General features: G+C 32.1%; 1 protein-coding gene across 1 annotated transcript in view; it reads right to left on the bottom strand.

Moving 5' to 3' along the window:
* Window positions 1-1,265: 1,265 nt before the first annotated feature.
* LOC118186408 (glutamate receptor ionotropic, NMDA 3A-like) overlaps window positions 1,266-20,840 on the bottom strand; it is a 221,883-nt gene continuing 202,308 nt past the window's right edge. The window contains exons 13-14 of the mRNA XM_085812593.1: window positions 14,653-14,898; window positions 1,266-4,511 (exon numbers count right to left, since the gene is read on the bottom strand). Coding sequence (XP_085668719.1) covers window positions 4,049-4,511; window positions 14,653-14,898 — 709 coding nt within the window. The 3' untranslated portion in view covers window positions 1,266-4,048. The remainder of the gene's footprint in view (window positions 4,512-14,652; window positions 14,899-20,840) is intronic.

Raw genomic sequence — 20,840 nt, 5'->3', positions numbered from 1 at the left:
TCCAACATAAATAAGAATTCTGATTACTGGAATGAAGTTATATTTGCTGATGATAGTAAATTTAATATATTTGGTTCTGACGGTAGAATCTTGGTGTGGAGAAAACCCAGGGAAGAATTTCGCAAACAGAACTTGGTGCCAACAGTAAAACATGGTGGAGGAGTTATGGTATGGGGGTGTATGTCGTCCGCTGGAGTCGGTAATCTTGTTTTTATTGACAGTATAATGGATGAGTACAAGTATATTGACATTTTAAATCAAAATTTGAAATCTTCAGCACGAAAATTGAACCTTCATAACGATTTTAAATGCTACCAGGAGAATGACCCCAAGCACAGTGCTTTGAACGTTAGACTCTGGCTTCTGTATAACTGGCCTGAAATAATAAAAACACCCCCACAATCTCCACAATTAAAATCCCATAGAGAATATTTTGCAAGAATTGGAATCAAGAATTCGCAAACACACCATTTCTTCAAAACAACAATTAAAATCGGTGCTTCAAGAAGAATGGGGTAAAATCACTCCAGAAATCACAAAAAAATTAGTCGAATCCATCCCAAAAAGATTAAATCATGTTTTAAAAGTAAAAGGAAATCCAACAAAATATGAAAACCTTTTAAAAAGTAAAATTTTTGGATAAATATTTGATGGAAAAGTAAGTGTCCCATCACTTAAGTGAGCCATTTTCTGCTCCGTTCTAAACAATTGTATTTTTATTAAATTAATATTTTAATATTTTGAGAAAATGTATGTTATGTAACAATTGTTACTAAATTTAAGTATGAAACACACCCACAAAAAATTTTACATGTTTTTTAAATTTATTTTATTGCAGTTTCCTTTTGTAAAGCACAAGTGTCCCATCACTTTTTTGAGACACTGTATTATTTTTTTCATCTAAAAGAAAAACATCGTTTGTGTATTTGTAAAAGAACTGTGTAATGATATTTTAAGTTCTTAAGTACCTAATCTAAATTTCAATTTGAATTAAATAGGTTAATTTCGCTATTGATATAGTATAATATAATTTTTTGTCATTTTATTACAACTTACCTGTAATATAACACAACATGTAAAGTACATCTTGCACACAAAAAAAATTGGACAATTCTACGTATATCTCCCGTTCTACTGGGACGATTGTTGAAATTTAACTTGCGTTTTCTACGTCTCGAAAGCGCGACCTAGTCTAGATATTACGTTTATATATAGAATTATTCTAACGTAGATATTTTGACAAAAATTCGGATTTTTTATGAAGTAGCATTCTAATTTTTTTTCCATATTTCGATTCTATGACTCAAATTATGCCTAGATATTAAATTTCATAATTTTTGGCAAGAAATTTAAAAAAAATTATCTTGGCGCGTTTTTTTAGTTTGCGCCAAGAATAATTCACTTGGCGAACTTCTTCATTCATAGAACCTATTTTCTTTTCGTTTTTTTCATTGTACACAGCGGAAAAAAGGTTATCGTTCCTACTTCAAATAATTTTAACAAAGTGCGTAAACCACATTTGGCGTTATTATCACTTATAACAAATATGACAAATTTCAAAACGCACCAATATGTAAATTCACGTATATCTTAGGAAATTTTGAATAAAGAAAATCTAATTTTTTTGCATGTACGCTTAGAAATCCATGTACTTTAAGATGATGGTAAAAAGTTTATAGGTTATAATTCAAAATTCTTTTCGAAATCTTTATAAAAATTATTTAAAAAAACCAAATTTGAAAAATAAATTATAAAAAATGGGCGAATTTTATTTGGAATGAACCTATATTTCAGAATGCGAAAGAAAAATCAAGTAAGTTTAATTAAAAAAGAGGTAATTGTAAATATATACCAAATCCAATTAACATGGAAGAGCTAAAATTTTGAAAGCTAATTTTTTAAAAACTACTTGTGCGATTTTTACAAAACTACAAAACTTGGCGCTTTGGCATAATTTGAATCGTAGAATCGAAATATGGGAAAAAATGGTATGTTGTTTCAGAAAAAGTCCGATTTTGTGTCAAAATACTTATGCGAGAACAATGCTATATATAAATATTATCTAATATAATCTAAGTTAAGCTTTGGAAACATGGAAAATGCAAGTTAAATTTCGACAATCGGTCCAGTAGAAAAGGATATATATATATATATATGATGTATCAGCTTTTGTCCAGAATAAATAGATCGTTGAAGAAATATAGATGTAGTCGTAGCTTAAATTATCAGACGATAAGTTTAAAAACAGAATCCATTTATTATATCAGGAGAAATAGTAGTTACAAAATAATGTTTCCGGAGTAAATAAAAAAGAATTACTAATAACTTTTTGTATGAAGTTTACTGCATAGTTACATTTAATAAAAAGCCCCGATATTCTTTTGCGAGTCTTTTTATAGCCTCTGGAAAGGCGGAGCTTCCAAGAAATGATGTCAGCCAATCCAGTTCGCTTTAAATATTTCGAGAACATTCTATAACTGTACGTGTAGAAAAGGCGGGAAAAACAACTTGACTACGGGGCTGTGGATTTAATTCCACGTACTTTCAAATAAGAGAACGTCGCCATTAAAAATGAAAAGAACATACAGTTAGAATTTTAAGTGTATTCTTGACTATGGAATTTTATTATTACAATATATATATATATATATATATATATATATATTATTTTTATTTATTTATTTATTTATTTATTTTTTGTGTGCAAAATGGACATTTTTTGTTATCTAGGTAACATCTGCATCTGTACTGTTTAAATAACAATTTGCGAAAAAGGCCTTCTGTTAGTGTAATTTCTAGATGATATACGTTTTCTGAATATAATTAAAAACATATATTTTAATGGATTATTTGAGAATAATTTTATATTTGCTGTAACTCTCCATATATTTGTATAATAAAAGAAGCAATACGTAGGTTTACATTTTACATAAATTACTAATACATTTGTCTTTTACATATATTCTTCCAATGCTCGGCCTATAATTTTATCTTTTACAACTTCTACAATATGAAAGTAATATTAGATATTTCTTTGTTTAATATTTTGACGCATTATCAATAAGCATTTGTATATATTTCGTTTTAAAAAAATTAACTCTCTTTCATAAATTTTAAAAATTTTGACATCCTAATACCTTAAAATATTCTTTTTACATCTGTCTTAATTTTTAATCTTAATATTATTGTTGATGTGTATTGTAAAGATGGCGTTTCATTTTTTCTTAACGCAGATGCCATTAACTTAGGATTTAATTGGAATCTTGAATTAATTAATTAATTTTATATCTGCTTGTTAAGAATTAGATTTTCTCTCTTTTTGTTAGAGATCTGAATGTTACTAATAAACATAAGCGTTATTTCTAAAATAACTTCTAATCAGGGGGAAAAAAAACTATTTTTCTTTTCTGAAATAAATCTTCATTTGAAGATGTGCTAATCTTGAATTAATTACTTTTATATCTGCTTGTTAAGAATTATATTTTCTTTCTTTTTGTGAGAGATCTTACTAATGGACAGAAGAGTATTTCTAAAATAACTTCTAATCAGAAAAAAAAGAACTATTTTTCTTTTTAAAAATGAGTTTTCAGTTGAAAAAGTGCCAGTCTTTGAATTAATTACCTCTAAAATAATATAAAATCGGGGGGGGGACAAAACAATATTTCCGTTTTGAAATAAGTTTTCATTTGAAGACATGCCAAATATAGTATTGAATATCTTAATATATTTCTAGGATCTAATGTTTATTATTTTTTCTAGGCACATCTCCTTGAAGGTTTTGTTTTAGCTACGGGCTATATATTTGTATAACTTTAAAAATATCTTGCTCTTTATACTTTAAATATTTATCGGGCTAGTAGTAAGAAGTCGATTTCTATATCATAAAGCTCCATTTCGATCTGGTCTCTAAAATTCTTCTAAAACTGTACTCTAGTTCTCTAGCAAGGGCGAGACTGAGATGGTTTCATGCCACTTCTGATATATTTAAAATTGTCAAAAGATACGTTACATTGCTTTTGTATGATGTTGCCAACCTTTCGTAATTATTTCACGGAGGCTTAAGCAGCGTTTTTTGTATGAAGGCAAGCTTTTGCTCCAAGAGGCGCTTCTCTTTTAGAGTGTCCTGTAGTCTGTTTAGCAAGGCACGTTCAGAACCTTGCCACAATTTGACAATGTCTTCCTTGCTCATCGCAAGTAGCCTCATTTCATCCATGGTGTAGGAGGATTTCCATATGCCACTCAGATTATCGGTGAGTTCCATGGACTCAATTTTATCTTTGTTGTCGCTAGCTGTCCAAGAATCCCTACGCAAATCTCGCATATCGTCCAAGGAACGAACTCTGGGAAATGGTAAGAGACCAACTTTCATCCAGGGATCCTCTCTAGCTTGCATAGCTGCTAAGTCACCAGTGCTGGCACTAAGTCTCGTTCGGTAGCGATTGAAAGTGGCAGTGCTAGTTGAACTGTACGATTCCACTAAAGATTCCTGTTCTGGCGATTCTTGGTGCCACCTAAATTATCAAAATATCATTTTAATTTCAATTACTTATAATAAAATGAAACATAATTATTCGCTTTTTACTTCTTCGTGCGAAAAAAAAAGAAGTATTGTAATTGCGAAAAATTTTGGGTGTCATATTTCAATAGAAATATCCATTTTTGGCCGTTCTCGAATCGTGACGTCTGTACTCACCATACGTATGAATGTACTATATGTGTATACACCCCGCATAACTGAAAAACGATTAGCCGTAGAACGTTGAAATTTTGTATATGGGACTGCTATAACGTGCACTTCCCCTTTTTATTGCAATCAGCAATATATTAAAACTGTGTATATATATATATATATGTGTGTGTGTGTGTGTGATGTACTAGCTTTTGTCGTAGCTTAAATTATCAGACGATAAGTTTAAAAAACAAACAGGATCCATTTATTATTATTCAGGAGAAATAGCAGTTACAAAATCAGATATCCGGAGTAAATAAAAAGAATTACTAATAACTTTTTGTATGAAGTTTACTGCATCGTGACATTTAAGAAAAAGCCCCGATATTCCTTTTGCGAGTTCCTTTATAGCCTCTGGAAAGGCGGAGCTTCGAAGAATTGACGTCAGCCAATCTAGTTCGCTTTAAATAACTCCAGAACATTCTAAAACTGTACGTGTAGAAAAGGCGGAAAAAATAACTTGACTACGGGGCTGTGGATTTAATTCCACGTACTTTGAAATAAGAGACCGTCGTCATTAAAAATGAAAAGAACATACAGTTAGAATTTTAAGTGTATTCTTGACTATGGAATTTTATTATTACATATATATATAGTAAGAAATTTACTTTTTTTTCACTTTCGTTTTCAATTCTTTTAAAAGGGCTCTCTTTTTATTTAAGATTATTCTAATTAGAATTTAATTTGTTTTTTTCCTTGCTTTGGGGGAAGGGCCAGAATTTTCGGGTGAACTATTATAATTATAATTAAAATACATTGATCGGCTAGTTCTGGATACAAAAAAGCAAGGATTTTTGTAGAAGAGAGACTTCAATTAATTTCAAAGTCCCCCCCCTGACGAAGTGACATTGAGATTGATTGAATTCCTTTTCTGTTTTTGTTCATTTTATTTTAAATTTTATTCATTTTTTGAAGTGGGGTTTGCTTGTTTGAAATAATTTGGTATTAACGTTTTAGAATTATTTGTTGCATTTATATGATTATTTGAAATTTATTAAATATGGATTTCAATTTCTTTGTGAAAAATATCAGTTCTAAATTCCTTACTTTATATCTTTATCGATAATTTTTCTGCAGCTTAATGCGCGAAAATACTAGGAATGTTTGTGTTTTATTTTCAAAAGAATTGTTTTGTAGTTATATATATAATTTACAAAGCAATTTTTTAAACAACAAAGAACAATCATGTTTTAGTATTTTCGCGCATTAAGCTGCTAAAAAAGTATCGGTAAATACATAAAGTTAGAAATTTAGAACTAATTTTTCACAAAGACCAAAAAATTAAATTCATAAGTAATAAATTTCAAATAATTCTATAAATGAAAAAAAAAGGAATTAAAAAAATGTTAAAACTAAAACTTTTCAAACAAGCAATATCCCAATTTAGAAAAATGAATGAAATTTAGAGAAAAATGGAAATAACAGAAGAGGAATTCAATCAACTTCAATGCCACTTCGTCAGGAGGAGGAACATTGAAATCATTTGAAGTCTCTCTTCCACAGAAGTCCTTGCTTTTCTGTATCCAGAATTAGCCCATGAACCATTTCAGTGTATTTTAATTATAATAGTTCAGCGGAAAATTCTGGCTTCTCCCCAAAGCAAGGGGGAAAGAACAAAGTAAATTCTAGTTAGAGTCTTGTACTTTAAATAAAGAGAATTCTGTGAAGTAATAAAATACTTCAGTGAGAAATTCAAATTATTGTAAGTCCAGCTTAAAAGTCCTTGGTTTTCGCAATCGCTGGTAGTAGTCATAATCCAACTCGTGGTCGTAGTCCAACTTGTCCATAGGTCATAGTCTTCCAATTACGAAATTTTAAATGACGAAAATATTTGGGTTTTAGCAAGGTCAAATTAAAAGAAAAAAATAATTTTTGAGAAACAACGAAGTCCAATTTTTAATGAACTCGGTTGGTTTCGATATTTATATTTGTGAAAGTTTGATACTCGTTATAAAAAAAAATAAAATTATTAGAAGTTTGACTGTCGTATGTCAAAAAATTACCAGGATATTTAATTTCAAAATTTGAAATTTTTGAGGTCATTTTTCAACTTGCGTGTAGCAACTTCGGTTAATGAAATTAGAATAATTCGAGGAAATCAGTTTAAATGAAGCGCATCAAGAAATGGTTATAATTTAACATGCCGTACAAGGAAGTCATGCGGTGCTGACATCAGACTTTTATTTATATGTTATAAGTAAACAATTTGCATTGCTTTTAATATTTTACGTTCAAATGTAGAAATTTTTCCTGAATCAACTTTTTTCAGAATTTTAGTCTGGAGGGATCTTTAAAATATATGAATGGTTATGGTGAAGACCCCATCTGGAGGTTTAATTACGAACCTCAGATTTTTCATTTCGAAGACAAAGTAAAAATACTATGTACGTAGATGCTATAAATACGTGATATCTTTACTGAAAGCAAGACAGCTATTAAGTGTTATTAACCACGTTAATTTGATAGGTTATTAAGTAGTCAGCAAACTCGGTGCGTTTTCGAGAGGTCCTTGGTTCGAGTCCCTGCGAGTGCATAGCATATTTTCCATGTCTTCGGTATAAAAAATACCCAATGTCTCTATAGTGGTCGTCTGAAATAAAAAAAGATGATGATTTTCCACCACCAGGATTTGGCGATTGAGTCTCATAATTTCCAGTCGCCCTTTGAAACGGGGAGTATATAAGGTATTTCTCCCGCCTTCTTATTATGCTTTCATGGTGCAATGGTCAGCACGCTCGGCGCGTATTCGAGAGGTCCGGGATTCGATTCCCGGGGAGGACACTTCACAGTTTTCACGTCTTTTGCTATCAGAAATCCCAATGTTTCTACAAGGTATAATATGTAATCCAACAAAAAGGGGGAACACTATTTTGAGCAACACTTTTCTGAATTTTATACTAGTTAGTTATTTTATGCATTTCCTTGATCCACATGATTTTTTGTGATGACATTGTCACATTGAACTTATGTTTTTTGGGAGAATGTGTGTGTCTCCACTCCATCGATTGTTGTTTCGATTCTGGTGTGAAATCACACACCCAAGTTTCATCACCTGTCACAATTTGGTTTAAAAAGTTTTCTCCCTCATCACTGTACCGCGTGAGAAATGTCAGGGCACTACCAAGTCGCTTTGTTTTGTGAACATCAGTGAGCATTTTTGGAACCCATCGGGAACACAGTTTACGATAATTCAAGCGGTCAGACACAATTTCGAACAAAACAGTACGGGAAATTTGTGCAAATGCCTCTGAAAGAGTTGTCATTGTGAAGCGTCTGTTCTCATGAATTGCTTCATCAACTTTCCTTACCAAATCATCGGTGACAACAGATGGCCGACCACTTCGAGCCTCGGCGTGGACATTTGTTCGACCTGCATTAAACATTCTTACCCACTTTCTCACCATTCCATCATTTATCGCGTATTCACCGTAAACTTCTGTCAGTTGACGATAAATTTCGGCCGGTTTAACATTCCTCGCGTTAAAAAATTTAATCACAGCACGAATCTCGCAGTCAGCGGGAGAACTAATTGTCTTAAACATTTTGAATGTGCATAGCAAACTGAAAACACAACATAGAGCAACCAAAATGGCGACAGTTGAAAGTCGGTGAACAAGAAAGACTAGTGCGCATGCGCGGGACGCCTACCACAGCGCTGCGACGGCGCTAGAATGAAATGGTACTTAGTTCCCGAATACGCTACGTATTTGCAAAGAATTTATACGTATCGTTCATTTCGTATTCGTTTTCAGCGGAATGTGTCAAGAATCTTTCGAGATTCCATTTAGCGACTGAAGGGATTATGAATAAATAATCCAATCATTCGAATAGAAGGCATCTATAGGAAGAACAGTGAAACTCCAATTATCCGGAATGGCCCACCAGCGGCCGAGCGGTAAAGTCGCTGAAAACTGGTAGTTCGGTCTGAGGTTCGAATCCCGCGAACGGGCTGGCTGCATGGGCCTATTCGTGACTTTTCCCATATGTAATGTGTATACGAGGCAGTTTCCCATAGAAAGTCCTCCTCGAAGGCATCCTTTCTCTTAGGCAGATAGCCCTCGAGACTTTGACGTAATCACATAAACCAAACCAAACCAAACCAGACCAGATCAGTTATCCGGAATCCAGTTATCTAACAATCCAATTATCGGGGCTGGTTAATTTCCTTTTTACGCCAAATAAAATTATGCTACCTATTTGTTCATGTTTAAAGTTAATAAAGAACACACAAATTTTGTTTAAATGTTTAAGCATTTAACTGATATGGCAACATATTAATATGTTAAGAGTTTTTCTTTTATTCTTCGCGAAAAATTCCGGTTGTCATATTTAAATAGAAATACCCATTTTGACCGTTCTCGAATCCATTTGGACGATTTTTCTGCGTGACGTAATAATAAATAATAGAGAATAATTTTTTTCCAAGCTTGAGCAGGTTTTATAAAATCGGGAAGTAATAAAAATTCTGGTGGTGTGAACAACTAGAGCAATCTAAACTTTGTCACCGATTGCTTTATTTTTTAATTGCCGAATTTTCTTTCACAGTTACTTAATACATATGAAAAAGAAGAAATTTGAATACTGACGACAACCAAGGATATTAGGTAAATAAAGCAATTATGAAAAATCTAAAAATTTTATCTCTTGATTTTGTTTATGTGAAATCAAAAATAATGTTCTATATGTATTGAATGTTCAGGAAACAGAATAATGAGTAGTAAATATTTATAGGAAATATTAAATAAATTAGCTGAAGTACCCGACATTGCCTAGACATCACGCAGAAAAAAGAGGCTATATAAATAACTATCAATGCATTTTTTTTTTCATTGATTCCGAGATGGCTGGAAGCATTTAATCTTCGGTGAATTGACCTACAGAAATGCACGGGACTACTTTGAACACTCCTAAAGTTTCGTAAGTACAACTTTAAAAACCTTTGTGTATCTCAAAAACTTCAGAGTGATCCTCATATGTGGTTCAAATTCCAGAGATTGAGGTGTTTGATTTTTCATATATGTTCTTAAAAGATCTAATAAACTCGATAGTGTCGTTCGAAGGATAATCGGTTAGACAACTTGTCACCTCTTAATCGAGGTCAGGTCAGTCTTATCATTTGAGGAGAATGTAGGAAATTCTTCTATGCATGCTTTGAGTTACGCCGCTGGTACCTGTGGGGGGGGGGGAAAGGACACTCTGCATCTCCCGTTCTATTGGGCCAATTAACGGAATTCAAACTGCGTTTTTCATGTCTCGAAAGCGCGACTTAGGATATGTATTAGATTTATATATAGCATTGTTCTAACATAGGTATTTTGACACAAAATCGGACATTTTCTGAAATGGCATGCCAATTTTTTGTTTCCCATATTTCGATTCTACGTTTCAAATTATACCAGCTTGCCAAGTTTTGTAAAAATCGCAGGTGTAGTTTTTAAACGATTAGCTATCAAAATTTTAACTCCTCAATGTTATTTGAATTTTTTTTTAATTAAACTTTTTTGATTCTTCCTTTCGCATTTCGAAATTTCGAATTTTTTAATGATTTATTTTAAAAATTTGTATTTTAAAATAACTTTTATAAATTTTTCGAAAAATGTTTCGAATTACAACCTATAAAATGTTTACCATCATCCTCGAGTAGATATATTTCTAAACATACGTACAAAAAATTAGTTTTTTATTCAAAATTTCCTAATATATACATGGATTTACATATTGGCACGTTTTGAAATTTGGAATATTTGTTATATGCCATAATAACGCTAAATGTAGTTTACGCATTTTGTTAAAATTATTTGAAAGTATAAACGATGACTTTTTTTCCGCTCGTCTGCAATGAAAAAAATAAATGAAAATAGGTTGCTATAAGTTCAGAAGTTCGCCTAGTGGATTATTTTTGGCGCACTCCAAAAAAAAAAAAAAAAAAAGTGGCCAAGATAAAGTTTTGAATTTCTCAGTAAATTTCACATTAAAGCTTACAAAATTTAATATTTAGGCGTAATTTGAAACGTAGAATCGGACTATGGAAAAAACGTGGCATGTCATTTCAGAAAAAGATTTTGTGTCAAAATACCTAAGTTAGAACAATACTATATATAAATCTAATATATATCTTAAGTCGCGATTACGTGACATAAAAAACACAATTTGAATTTCGTTAGCAGAATCCGTTAGATTTCGCCCAGCAGAACAGGAGATATTCATCTGTCTTTTTTTTTTTTTTTATTATTATTTTTATTTTAAGTCCAAAGGGGTTTTGTCCCTGAGGGATTATTGTTTTCATTTTGCGATTATGCATCGAATTACGGTTATCTTTGGATTATGGTAACTCGGCGATTGTTTGACGAAAATTTGGCGACCAACCCTGCTACAGCAACCTGCTAGTTTTTGTTTGGACGCCATTTTGTTTTCACGAAAAAAAGGCAATTTTTTTTTTAACTTAACATTTTTTTCCAACAATCTGCTAGCCGAATTACGCTTATACTGGAACTTTTATGGAACAAAAGTGCTTAATTATGACTAAGATTAGGTGCGAAATTGGGAGAAAGTGCAGAATCGCAAACTGCTTACCGCGTTTTTAAGAATTGCACATACACGGTATCCATGTACACGTCGACCTATTTTCACTTAAAAAAGCATCCCAGAATTGCACAAAAATGGCATTGCGCACACTCTTGACTTTATCCATGTACACTGCTAAAGTCCTAGCTAAGTAACCTTTATCGCCTTACCAAAATGTCGCCAAACTGCCTGTTACCATATTCCAAAGATTAGGCCGAATTACTCTAAATGTACGTTTCATTTTTCAAACTGTTGCCACCAAATATTACTGCCCTGTATTATATTTGAGGAAGTTAAATAATGAAGAATGTCCATAAATGTATGTACCTTTCTCGCATTGTGATAAAACAACGGTACCTAGAGCCATCCAATTTTGAATACGTAATCCTGCTGCGAATATGAGCATCTGGAAGTCCAAATTTGAAATTTGTTTTGTCAAGGATTTCAAAGCGAGCAATGGCAAAGTTGTAGAGAAAGAAAACATTATCTCCAGCGCGTGAGACTGTGTATCGGAAATTATATATATGAAGATATGCTCAATTTAAAATTATTTTGCGACATTGCTCTTGAACCGAATTTTATGGTTTAAGTGCGAAGAACATGATATTTAATAAATAAATAATGTTAAAAACAAAATGTTAAAAAAACGCGCCTTTGGACGTAATTTAAAGATTTTTTATGTTCCACGTTTCCCCATATGGGAAAGTTGTTTTAACACCAATGTTTTGATCTCATATATAAAAGATTTCCTTGTAAAAGTTAAGAAAATACATGAAGTGAAAATGAACTGGGTGAAAGCCCATACTAGTGTTATAGTATAGACAAATGAGAGGGCCGACATGCTGGCCAAAGAGGCTACTATGAGTAATGCCGAGGGTGCATTCGATATTCAAGCATCAAAAAGAATTGTTATTGGTAAAAACAAGGATTTCTCTTATGATTGCTGGAAAGAGAAATGGGACATTTCGGGGAAAAGGAAAGATTATTTGTTGAACTTTAAAGTGTCTAAAAATATGAGAATGATATGTGATTTTGATCACAATCGAATAATTACTGGACACGGGCTTTTTCCAGCACACCTGAAAAGATTTGATGTACAAAACAATAGTCTTCGTAGTGCTGAAGGCATTGCTCGACATTTCGTCGAAGAGTGCATATTATTGCGACATGTTAGGGGAAAACATGGTAACGTAAAGGAATTCCACTGTCGCAAATAATAGATTCGACCACTGTTTAGATTTGAAAAATGTTTTGATGAACTTTATAAATGGCAATAGAACAACACTGGAATTCTGGTTTGATGTTTTTGAATGTATTTCTGTTTTAATCCTAGATTTGAAAAGGTTTTGATGAACTTTATAAATGGCAATAGAACAATACTGGAAATTCTGGTTTGATGTTTTTGAATGTATTTCTGTTTCAATCCTAGATTTGAAAAGGTTTTGATGAACTTTATAAATGGCAGTAGAACAATACTGGAATTCTGGTTTGATGTTTTTGACTGTATTTCTGTTTTGATCCTAGATTTGAAAAGCTTTTGATGAACTTTATAAATGGCAGTAGAACAATACTGGGAATTCTGGTTTGATGTTTTTGACTGTATTTCTGTTTTAATCCTAGATTTGAAAAGGTTTTGATGAACTTTATAAATGGCAGTAGAACAATACTGGAAATTATGGTTTGATGTTCTTGAATGTATTTCTGTTTTAATCCTAGATTTGAAAAGGTTTTGATGAACTTTATAAATGGCAATAGAACAATACTGGAAATTCTGGTTTGATGTTTTTGAATGTATTTCTGTTTTAATCCTAGATTTGAAAAGGTTTTGATGAACTTTATAAATGGCAATAGAACAATACTGGAAATTCTGGTTTGCTGTTTTTGAATGTATTTCTGTTTTACTCCTAGATTTGAAAAGGTTTTGATGAACTTTATAAATGGCAATAGAACAATACTGGAAATTCTGGTTTGATGTTTTTGAATGTATTTCTGTTTTAATCATAGATTTGAAAAGGTTTTGATGAACTTTATAAATGGCAATAGAACAATACTGGAAATTCTGGTTTGATGTTTTTGAATGTATTTCTGTTTTAATCCTAGATTTGAAAAGGTTTTGATGAACTTTATAAATGGCAATAGAACAATACTGGAAATTCTGGTTTGATGTTTTTGACCGTATTTCTGTTTTAATACTAGATTTGAAAAGGTTTTGATGAACTTTATAAATGGCAATAGAACAATACTGGAAATTCTGGTTTGATGTTTTTGAATGTATTTCTGTTTTAATCCTAGATTTGAAAAGGTTTTGATGAACTTTATAAATGGCAATAGAACAATACTGGAAATTCTGGTTTGATGTTTTTGAATGTATTTCTGTTTTAATCCTAGATTTGAAAAGTTTTTGATGAACTTTATAAATGGCAATAGAACAATACTGGAAATTCTGGTTTGATGTTTTTGAATGTATTTCTGTTTTAATCATAGATTTGAAAAGGTTTTGATGAACTTTATAAATGACAATAGAACAATACTGGAAATTCTGGTTTGATGTTTTTGAATGTATTTCTGTTTTAATCCTAGATTTGAAAAGGTTTTGATGAACTTTATAAATGGCAATAGAACAATACTGGAAATTCTGGTTTGATGTTTTTGACCGTATTTCTGTTTTAATCCTAGATTTGAAAAGGTTTTGATGAACTTTATAAATGGCAATAGAACAATACTGGAAATTCTGGTTTGATGTTTTTGAATGTATTTCTGTTTTAATCCTAGATTTGAAAAGGTTTTGATGAACTTTATAAATGGCAATAGAACAATACTGGAAATTCTGGTTTGCTGTTTTTGAATGTATTTCTGTTTTACTCCTAGATTTGAAAAGGTTTTGATGAACTTTATAAATGGCAATAGAACAATACTGGAAATTCTGGTTTGATGTTTTTGAATGTATTTCTGTTTTAATCCTAGATTTGAAAAGGTTTTGATGAACTTTATAAATGGCAATAGAACAATACTGGAAATTCTGGTTTGATGTTTTTGAATGTATTTCTGTTTTAATCTTAGATTTGAAAAGGTTTTGATGAACTTTATAAAAGGCAATAAAACAATACTGGGAATTCTGGTTTGATGTTTTTGACTGTATTTCTGTTTTAATCTTAGATTTGAAAAGTACTTGGTACTATTGGTACTGTACGAAGGCTGGAAATAGAAGCTTGACGCCTATATGAGAATAATGTGAATAAAAACCAGTTTATATTCATATTTTATCTTCAGAATATTCAAAAGTGGGAAAGATATGAAAAGTGAAACGAGAAAACGTAGTAGGACTTCGTTGGGTAAAGTTAAATGTATGATGTACTTACTTAGATGAATGAAGTAGCACCGACGTCGGAAAACTAGAGTCTAATAGCACTCTCGCAAGCTGGTGATCATCTTCATCATCTTCTTCGTCACCTTCACTCGTTTCTTCTTCATCGATAAGCGCATTTTCATTTCGTTCCCACAGCACGTTGGTCTCTGCGGGGGACGCGACTTTCGGAGGCAAAGTCAGCTGTGATCGAGAATCTTCCCAAGCTATGCTGGATTTTGGATCATTTTGTTGTCGAACCCTTCACAGAAGAGGAAAAGAAGTAAACAGATTGTTACTTAGTTAAACAAATATTTGAAAGCTGTTAAAAATCTATAATAAAAATAATTATAAATTCTACGAGATAAAAATTTTACGAATAATTTAATTTCCCAAGGACATAATTACGGTTAGAACATAAGAAATGAGAAGTTTTTATCAATTAACTGCCGGTAATTATCATACTTATTTGAATGAAACCTACATTCCAGCAAGAATATTCTGTAAAATTAACATTATAATCTAAATATATAAAGAAGAATATCTGTTTGCGTTTTTGTTCGCGATTAACTCAGTCACTACTATAGCTATCATCACCAAACTTTCTATAATTCTCTTCTGGGTCCTGGGAAAGGTCGACGTCCACTTCCCCCCCAAAAGAATTAGTTAAAATCAGAGATATTAATTAAAAAATCTGAAAACGCTAATTTTTGCCCTCATTTTTCCGAGTGGCAACAGTTTCGCACGCTGGAGATAAAAAAAAAAAAACTCCTTTATTTCGAGAAGTGTTGCCACTGCTCGCTTTCAAATCGTAGAGTTTGTTAATAAAAAATTTCGAAGTTTTACGATGAATTAAAAATAGCATTGCCAAGCATTAAATACATTATTCCCGATTCCAAAAATTCGTGGTAATTCATTTCGATTATTTCCATCTTCGTACAATTTAATCAACCGAAATACTAATCAAAAACTATGAAAGCGCAAATTTTCGCAATCATTTTTCCAAGTGGCAACTGTCTCGGGCGTTGGATATAAAAATGTTTTATTTAGGAAAGTGTTGCCACTGCTCGTTTTCAAATCATACAGTTTGTTAATCAAATATTAACAAACTAAATATAAATATAAAATTAACAAACTAAATATTTTTTAAAACTATATATGTCTATATTAGTTTGCAAAAATATTGTAAACTAATATAGACATATATAGTTTTACAAAATCTATGCATGTTTGTGTGTTGGTTTTTTCACGTTATTAATTTTTGATCAATTATGATCGATTTTTGGCCATATTTAATCGAATAAAATTGAATATAAGTGAAATATTGGAGAGAACTTGAGCTTTTACGACCATTTGATTAGAAAGTCGAAAATCATTAACAGCTGCGTGCCATTGTTGGTGATATAACGAGACAGATTTAGTTTATTTTTCTATCAAAATACCTTATGTGGGTTCCATATCGCATTAGGCTGAAAAATGTGTTGACTATGAATCGTATTTTTTGCATCGTAATTAGAGAAAGATTACAGCGGTATGCTATAATCTTTGTAACAGCTCTTTGCTGTTAGATTACACTGAATCTAACTTAACTGGCATCGGGTACTTGCGCTAGTTTCTAATAATATACCTCAATTTCTGATTGTATTTTGAATCTCGCCTTTTCTTCTTCTTGTTCTACTTTCTAAGGCTGAAAGCAATCAATGCTGGTGGAATTGCTGTCTGTGTCATCTGCTACAGTTCGTAAATCTCTTTTACATTTACTTTGCCGTTATATGAAAAACCACCAATAATCATAATTCCCAAAGAAAAACTTTTTTTAGATTCTTAGAACCATGTTTTAAGACTTCCCCCCCCTTTTTGATGAAAATACAGAGGCTGTTCACACATTTTTTAGACGATGTATATTGTATTCTCAAAACTAAATTACATAAAATTCTTGTGTTTTAAATGTTCTATTTGACATCCCTTATTCTGAACCGTCTTTCGACACCGCAATTTCCAGGATAATAATGCCTTTTGAAGTGGTAGAAGAGGTATTCTATCCCATTCCTCCCGAACAGCTTTCCAGAGTCCTGTTAGGGTTTGGGACAACTTCCGGATAATGCAGTTTTTAAAAGTCCGAATGCACAAAAATCCATAGGTGACACATCGGGAGATTCTGTAGGGATATCAGTGAAGGGTATGGCCTTGATACCAGTTTTTTTGTTCCATTTCTTTTAGGAAATTTACAGTGGATTTTGATGTGTGACTCTAGCTTTGTCCTGATGGAGTCTCACAAATGGATGGCACTGTGGTTAAGCGATGGTATTTCATTCAGAAAAATAGGCGATAAAATATGTTCCTGATAGTATTTGGAGTTAATCTTGACATTTTTTGCTCTCTTTATTTTTAACTTGCCATTATAAGAAAAACCAGCAACAATAAAGAATCCCTAAGAAAAACTTTCTTTCGATTCTTTGAACCATGTACTTATTTTTTTCTCCCCTTTTATGATAATAAATGGCTCTTTTTTTGTTACAATCATTTAAATACACCCATGCTTCATCTATTGTGACCATTGTTTTCCATTTTTTAGATAAGTGTTTCTCATATAGAATTCTGCAGCGTGTCCTGCGTTGAGCGATATGCTTTGGAAGAAGACGATACACATTGCGTTTTTTCGCTTTCTTAAGATTTAAATCAACGTGTATCATTTTGTTGACAGTGGACATGGAGCAATTTAATGATTTTGCAACTGTGCTTTGACTAGAGGATTTTCTTTTAACATTAAACAACGTACCTTCGCAATAGTCGAAGATGTCCGTTTTTCTTTGGATACTTGTTTGAAATTTGAGGCTCCAATTTGACGTTTTTTTTCCTTTCTTGTTGATGATATTACCTATCGACGCTTTAGATATTATAAAATCATGACTCTCACATCGTTTTTGGATAACGGAGTATGCATATTTCTCTTCGGAAAAAGCGTAAAAGTAGCTTTCGAACCACTGCTTTGTTAAATTCGCCATTTTGAATAAAAACAAAACTTTCAAGCCACAGACGATAACTTTGACTCTTAAAAACATAGTACAATTGCAATTACTTCTTTTGCAGCAAACGAGTTTTTATTACCGCTTACCAAAATGATCTAAAAAATGTGCATACAGCCTCTGTAAATGGATCTCTCTTTATTTCTTTTGCAGTCATTGAAACCACCAAGATTCGTCTATTGTGACAAAGTTTTCCAATTTTTGTCCAGATAAATCTCTCTCATAAAGAATTCTATAGCGCGTTCTGCATTTGGCGATATGTCCTGGAGCAAGATGATGCACAGTACTTTTTCTTCTTTTTTTTTTGCCTCTTGAAGATTCAAATCGAATTAATCACTTTGTTCGAAGGCGTAAATGTAGCCTTCGAACCACTGCTTTGTTAAATTCGCCATTTTGAATAAAAACAAAATTTTCAAGACACAGACGATAACTTTGACTTTTAAAAGAATAGTACAATTGCAATTACTTCTTTTGCAGCAAACGAGGTTTTATTACCGCTTACCAAAATGGTCTAAAAATGTGCAATCAGCCTCTGTAAATGGATCTCACCTTATTTCTTTTTGCAGTCATTGAAACCGCCAAGATGCGTCTATTGTGACAAAGTTTCCCCATTTTTGTCTAGATAAATCTCTCTCATAAAGAATTCTACAGCGCGTTCTGCATTTGGCGATATGTCCTGGAGCAAGATGATGCACAGTACTTTTTTTTTGCCTCTTGAAGATTCAAATCGGAATTAATCACTTTGTTTACAATTGACACTGAACATTTTAATAATTTTGCAAGTGTCTTATGACTTGGCAGATTTTCTTTTAACATTAAAGTTCTTACTTTTGAACAATCGAAAGGATCCTTTTGCAAGGATCCGTTTTTTTCCTTGGGTACGTACAGTAGAACTCCAGCTATCCGAATCAATTGGGACCGGACCCCATTCGGATAATCAAAAATTCGGATAATTTTAATTTTTACGAAGAAAGGGTTTTGTACTATTTAATTACTTACTGTATATACTGTATGTTGAAAATAGAAGACAAAAACTATTTTTAAAGAAAAAGACGTTTTAATTAAATGAAAAGGCAACAGTTTACGTTTTTTTTTCAGGCTTTAATAGTAATTGTAAATGGATATTCCTATAATGATTGAGCGCAAGATGGAAAGAAGGATAATTTTTACTTTCATATTTTTTATTAACTAATACATTTTTGCTGGTAAAATAAAAAGAAATTTTAAGCATAGAAAAGTAATGCAACTTATAGCACTTAACAGAATTTTACACCGACATAGTTAACTAACAAAGGTAATTAATAAATTACTTTTTTAAGCTTTTACTGGTAATTTTTCATGAAAAGTATAATCTAAAAAAAGCCTGAAAAAAATAAAGCATGAATGCGATGTTATCGTCATGCAATGATTTGTAGATACTTTATTTTTTACCACGATATTTTCGAAGACGATGTTTTCAAACTGCGAAGTTTTTGAACGGCTTTATTTTCGACGACGATATTTTGTACCACGATGTTTTAGACCTGCGATGTTTTCTCTTTGCGATGTTTTCTCCCACGATGTTTTGTAGCACGACGTTTTCGCCTTGCGTTGTTTTCTCCGCGACGTTTTCGTCCGCGATGTTTTTGCCGCGATGTTTTCAGCTGTAACCGGTCACACTCGGGCTGACGCTCCGTCCACTTTAACGCAGTTTCTAGGCAAGTAAACGCTTCACTAGTTGATATTCCGTGTTTGCTTCAACTTTGACATTAAGGTCATCATCTTCCTCGGCATTTTCTTCTCTCACGCTTTCAATAAGTTTATCATCATTCAGAATTTGAAACCCAAAGTCTTGACGAATCATATACCATCCATTCTGCTGTATCCTCAGCATTTAACTTCTGAACATCTAGGAATTTTCATAAGAGTGTTTCTTAATTCCTCAAGTGACACGTCATCCTCATCTCTTTCTGTATCTTTCCTTTCGTTTGAGCTTCTTTTTCCTTTTTCTCTTTTTCCTTCTGTTCTTCAGTTGATACGCCTATCAACTTCTTCCAAGCACTTTTCCAAGGGATTTTTGGTGCTTTTTCACTTCAGGGATCAAAATCTCGTCGTACCACTCGTCTTAATTTTTTTTCTTAAATTTTAACAGCGATTCGGATAGTCGGAGTCGTATTTGGAATAATATTTCCACTTGAAGCACGGCGTTTTCCCTTCTTTGTTGTTGACAACATTGCCTATCGTAGATTTAGATATTGAAAAACCATGGCTTTCACATCGTTTGTTAATAACTAGATTCGATTTTCTTCGAAAAAACACAACCATAGCGTTTCATCCATTGCTTCTTCAAAAGTGGCATTTCGCATGAAAACAAAATTGAAGTCGCAGACGATAATTTATGCTTTCAAAAAAGTAGCTGTAGTTAAAAAAAAAAAGTGTTTTCCAAGCAGAAGATGTTCTTTTACAATAAAACAAAATCGTCTAAAAATGTACCCTCTGTATTTAATCTCAAGAATTTAATGAACTCGAAAGATGGATTTTCATTCTTAATATGGTTAAACAGAAATAATTATCGCAAAAGCTATTACTGTCTTAGCTACTACTTTACGGCTATGATGTTAGCCTCTTTTCTCTGTTGGATTTCTTCTTTTGAGTTGAGGATTTGCAACTGAAAAAAGTTGAAATCCATCAGAAAAAAAAAAAAAAAAAAATTATTGCAAGTGTTTCAAGCGTTAACTCTAGATGTTCTTTCTCGAAGTTGAACAAAGGCTGATATCGTTACATTCGTGTTGTTCTGTGGTTTGCATTTATGCAGGAACATTTTTATGCTTTTCTGAAGTCTTTTTAGCTAAAAGCAAAGGTAAAATATTTTAGAATATATTGCTTACATGAAGTTTCTTATTACATGAACTAAAAGTCTCATATTTATTCATATAATTATTGAAATGGAATAAAAAGTTGAGAAAAAGCAGGATTTTAAAGTTGTAGAACAATGAGAGTGTATCTAGGAAAGAGTTAATACATTTTAAGTAAAGTAACAAAATGCGTGCTGAAACAGCATGCCAAAGAATTCAGGTCTGTAGAGAATATATTTGCATGGATTTATAATAACGGTAACGAAAAATGCCTTTTTTTTTTTTTTTCCCCAAAAAGATGATGCTTAAAGATATTTCTCTTTTCTAGGACTGTGAAAGCTTTA

The sequence above is a fragment of the Stegodyphus dumicola genome, chromosome 3, assembly GCF_044657685.1.
Source record: "Stegodyphus dumicola isolate Sdum_Otavi_A_Nest chromosome 3, ASM4465768v1".
NCBI lineage: Eukaryota > Metazoa > Arthropoda > Arachnida > Araneae > Eresidae > Stegodyphus > Stegodyphus dumicola.
Note: the sequence above shows the minus strand (reverse complement) of the source record. Positions and strands in the feature narration are given on the sequence as shown.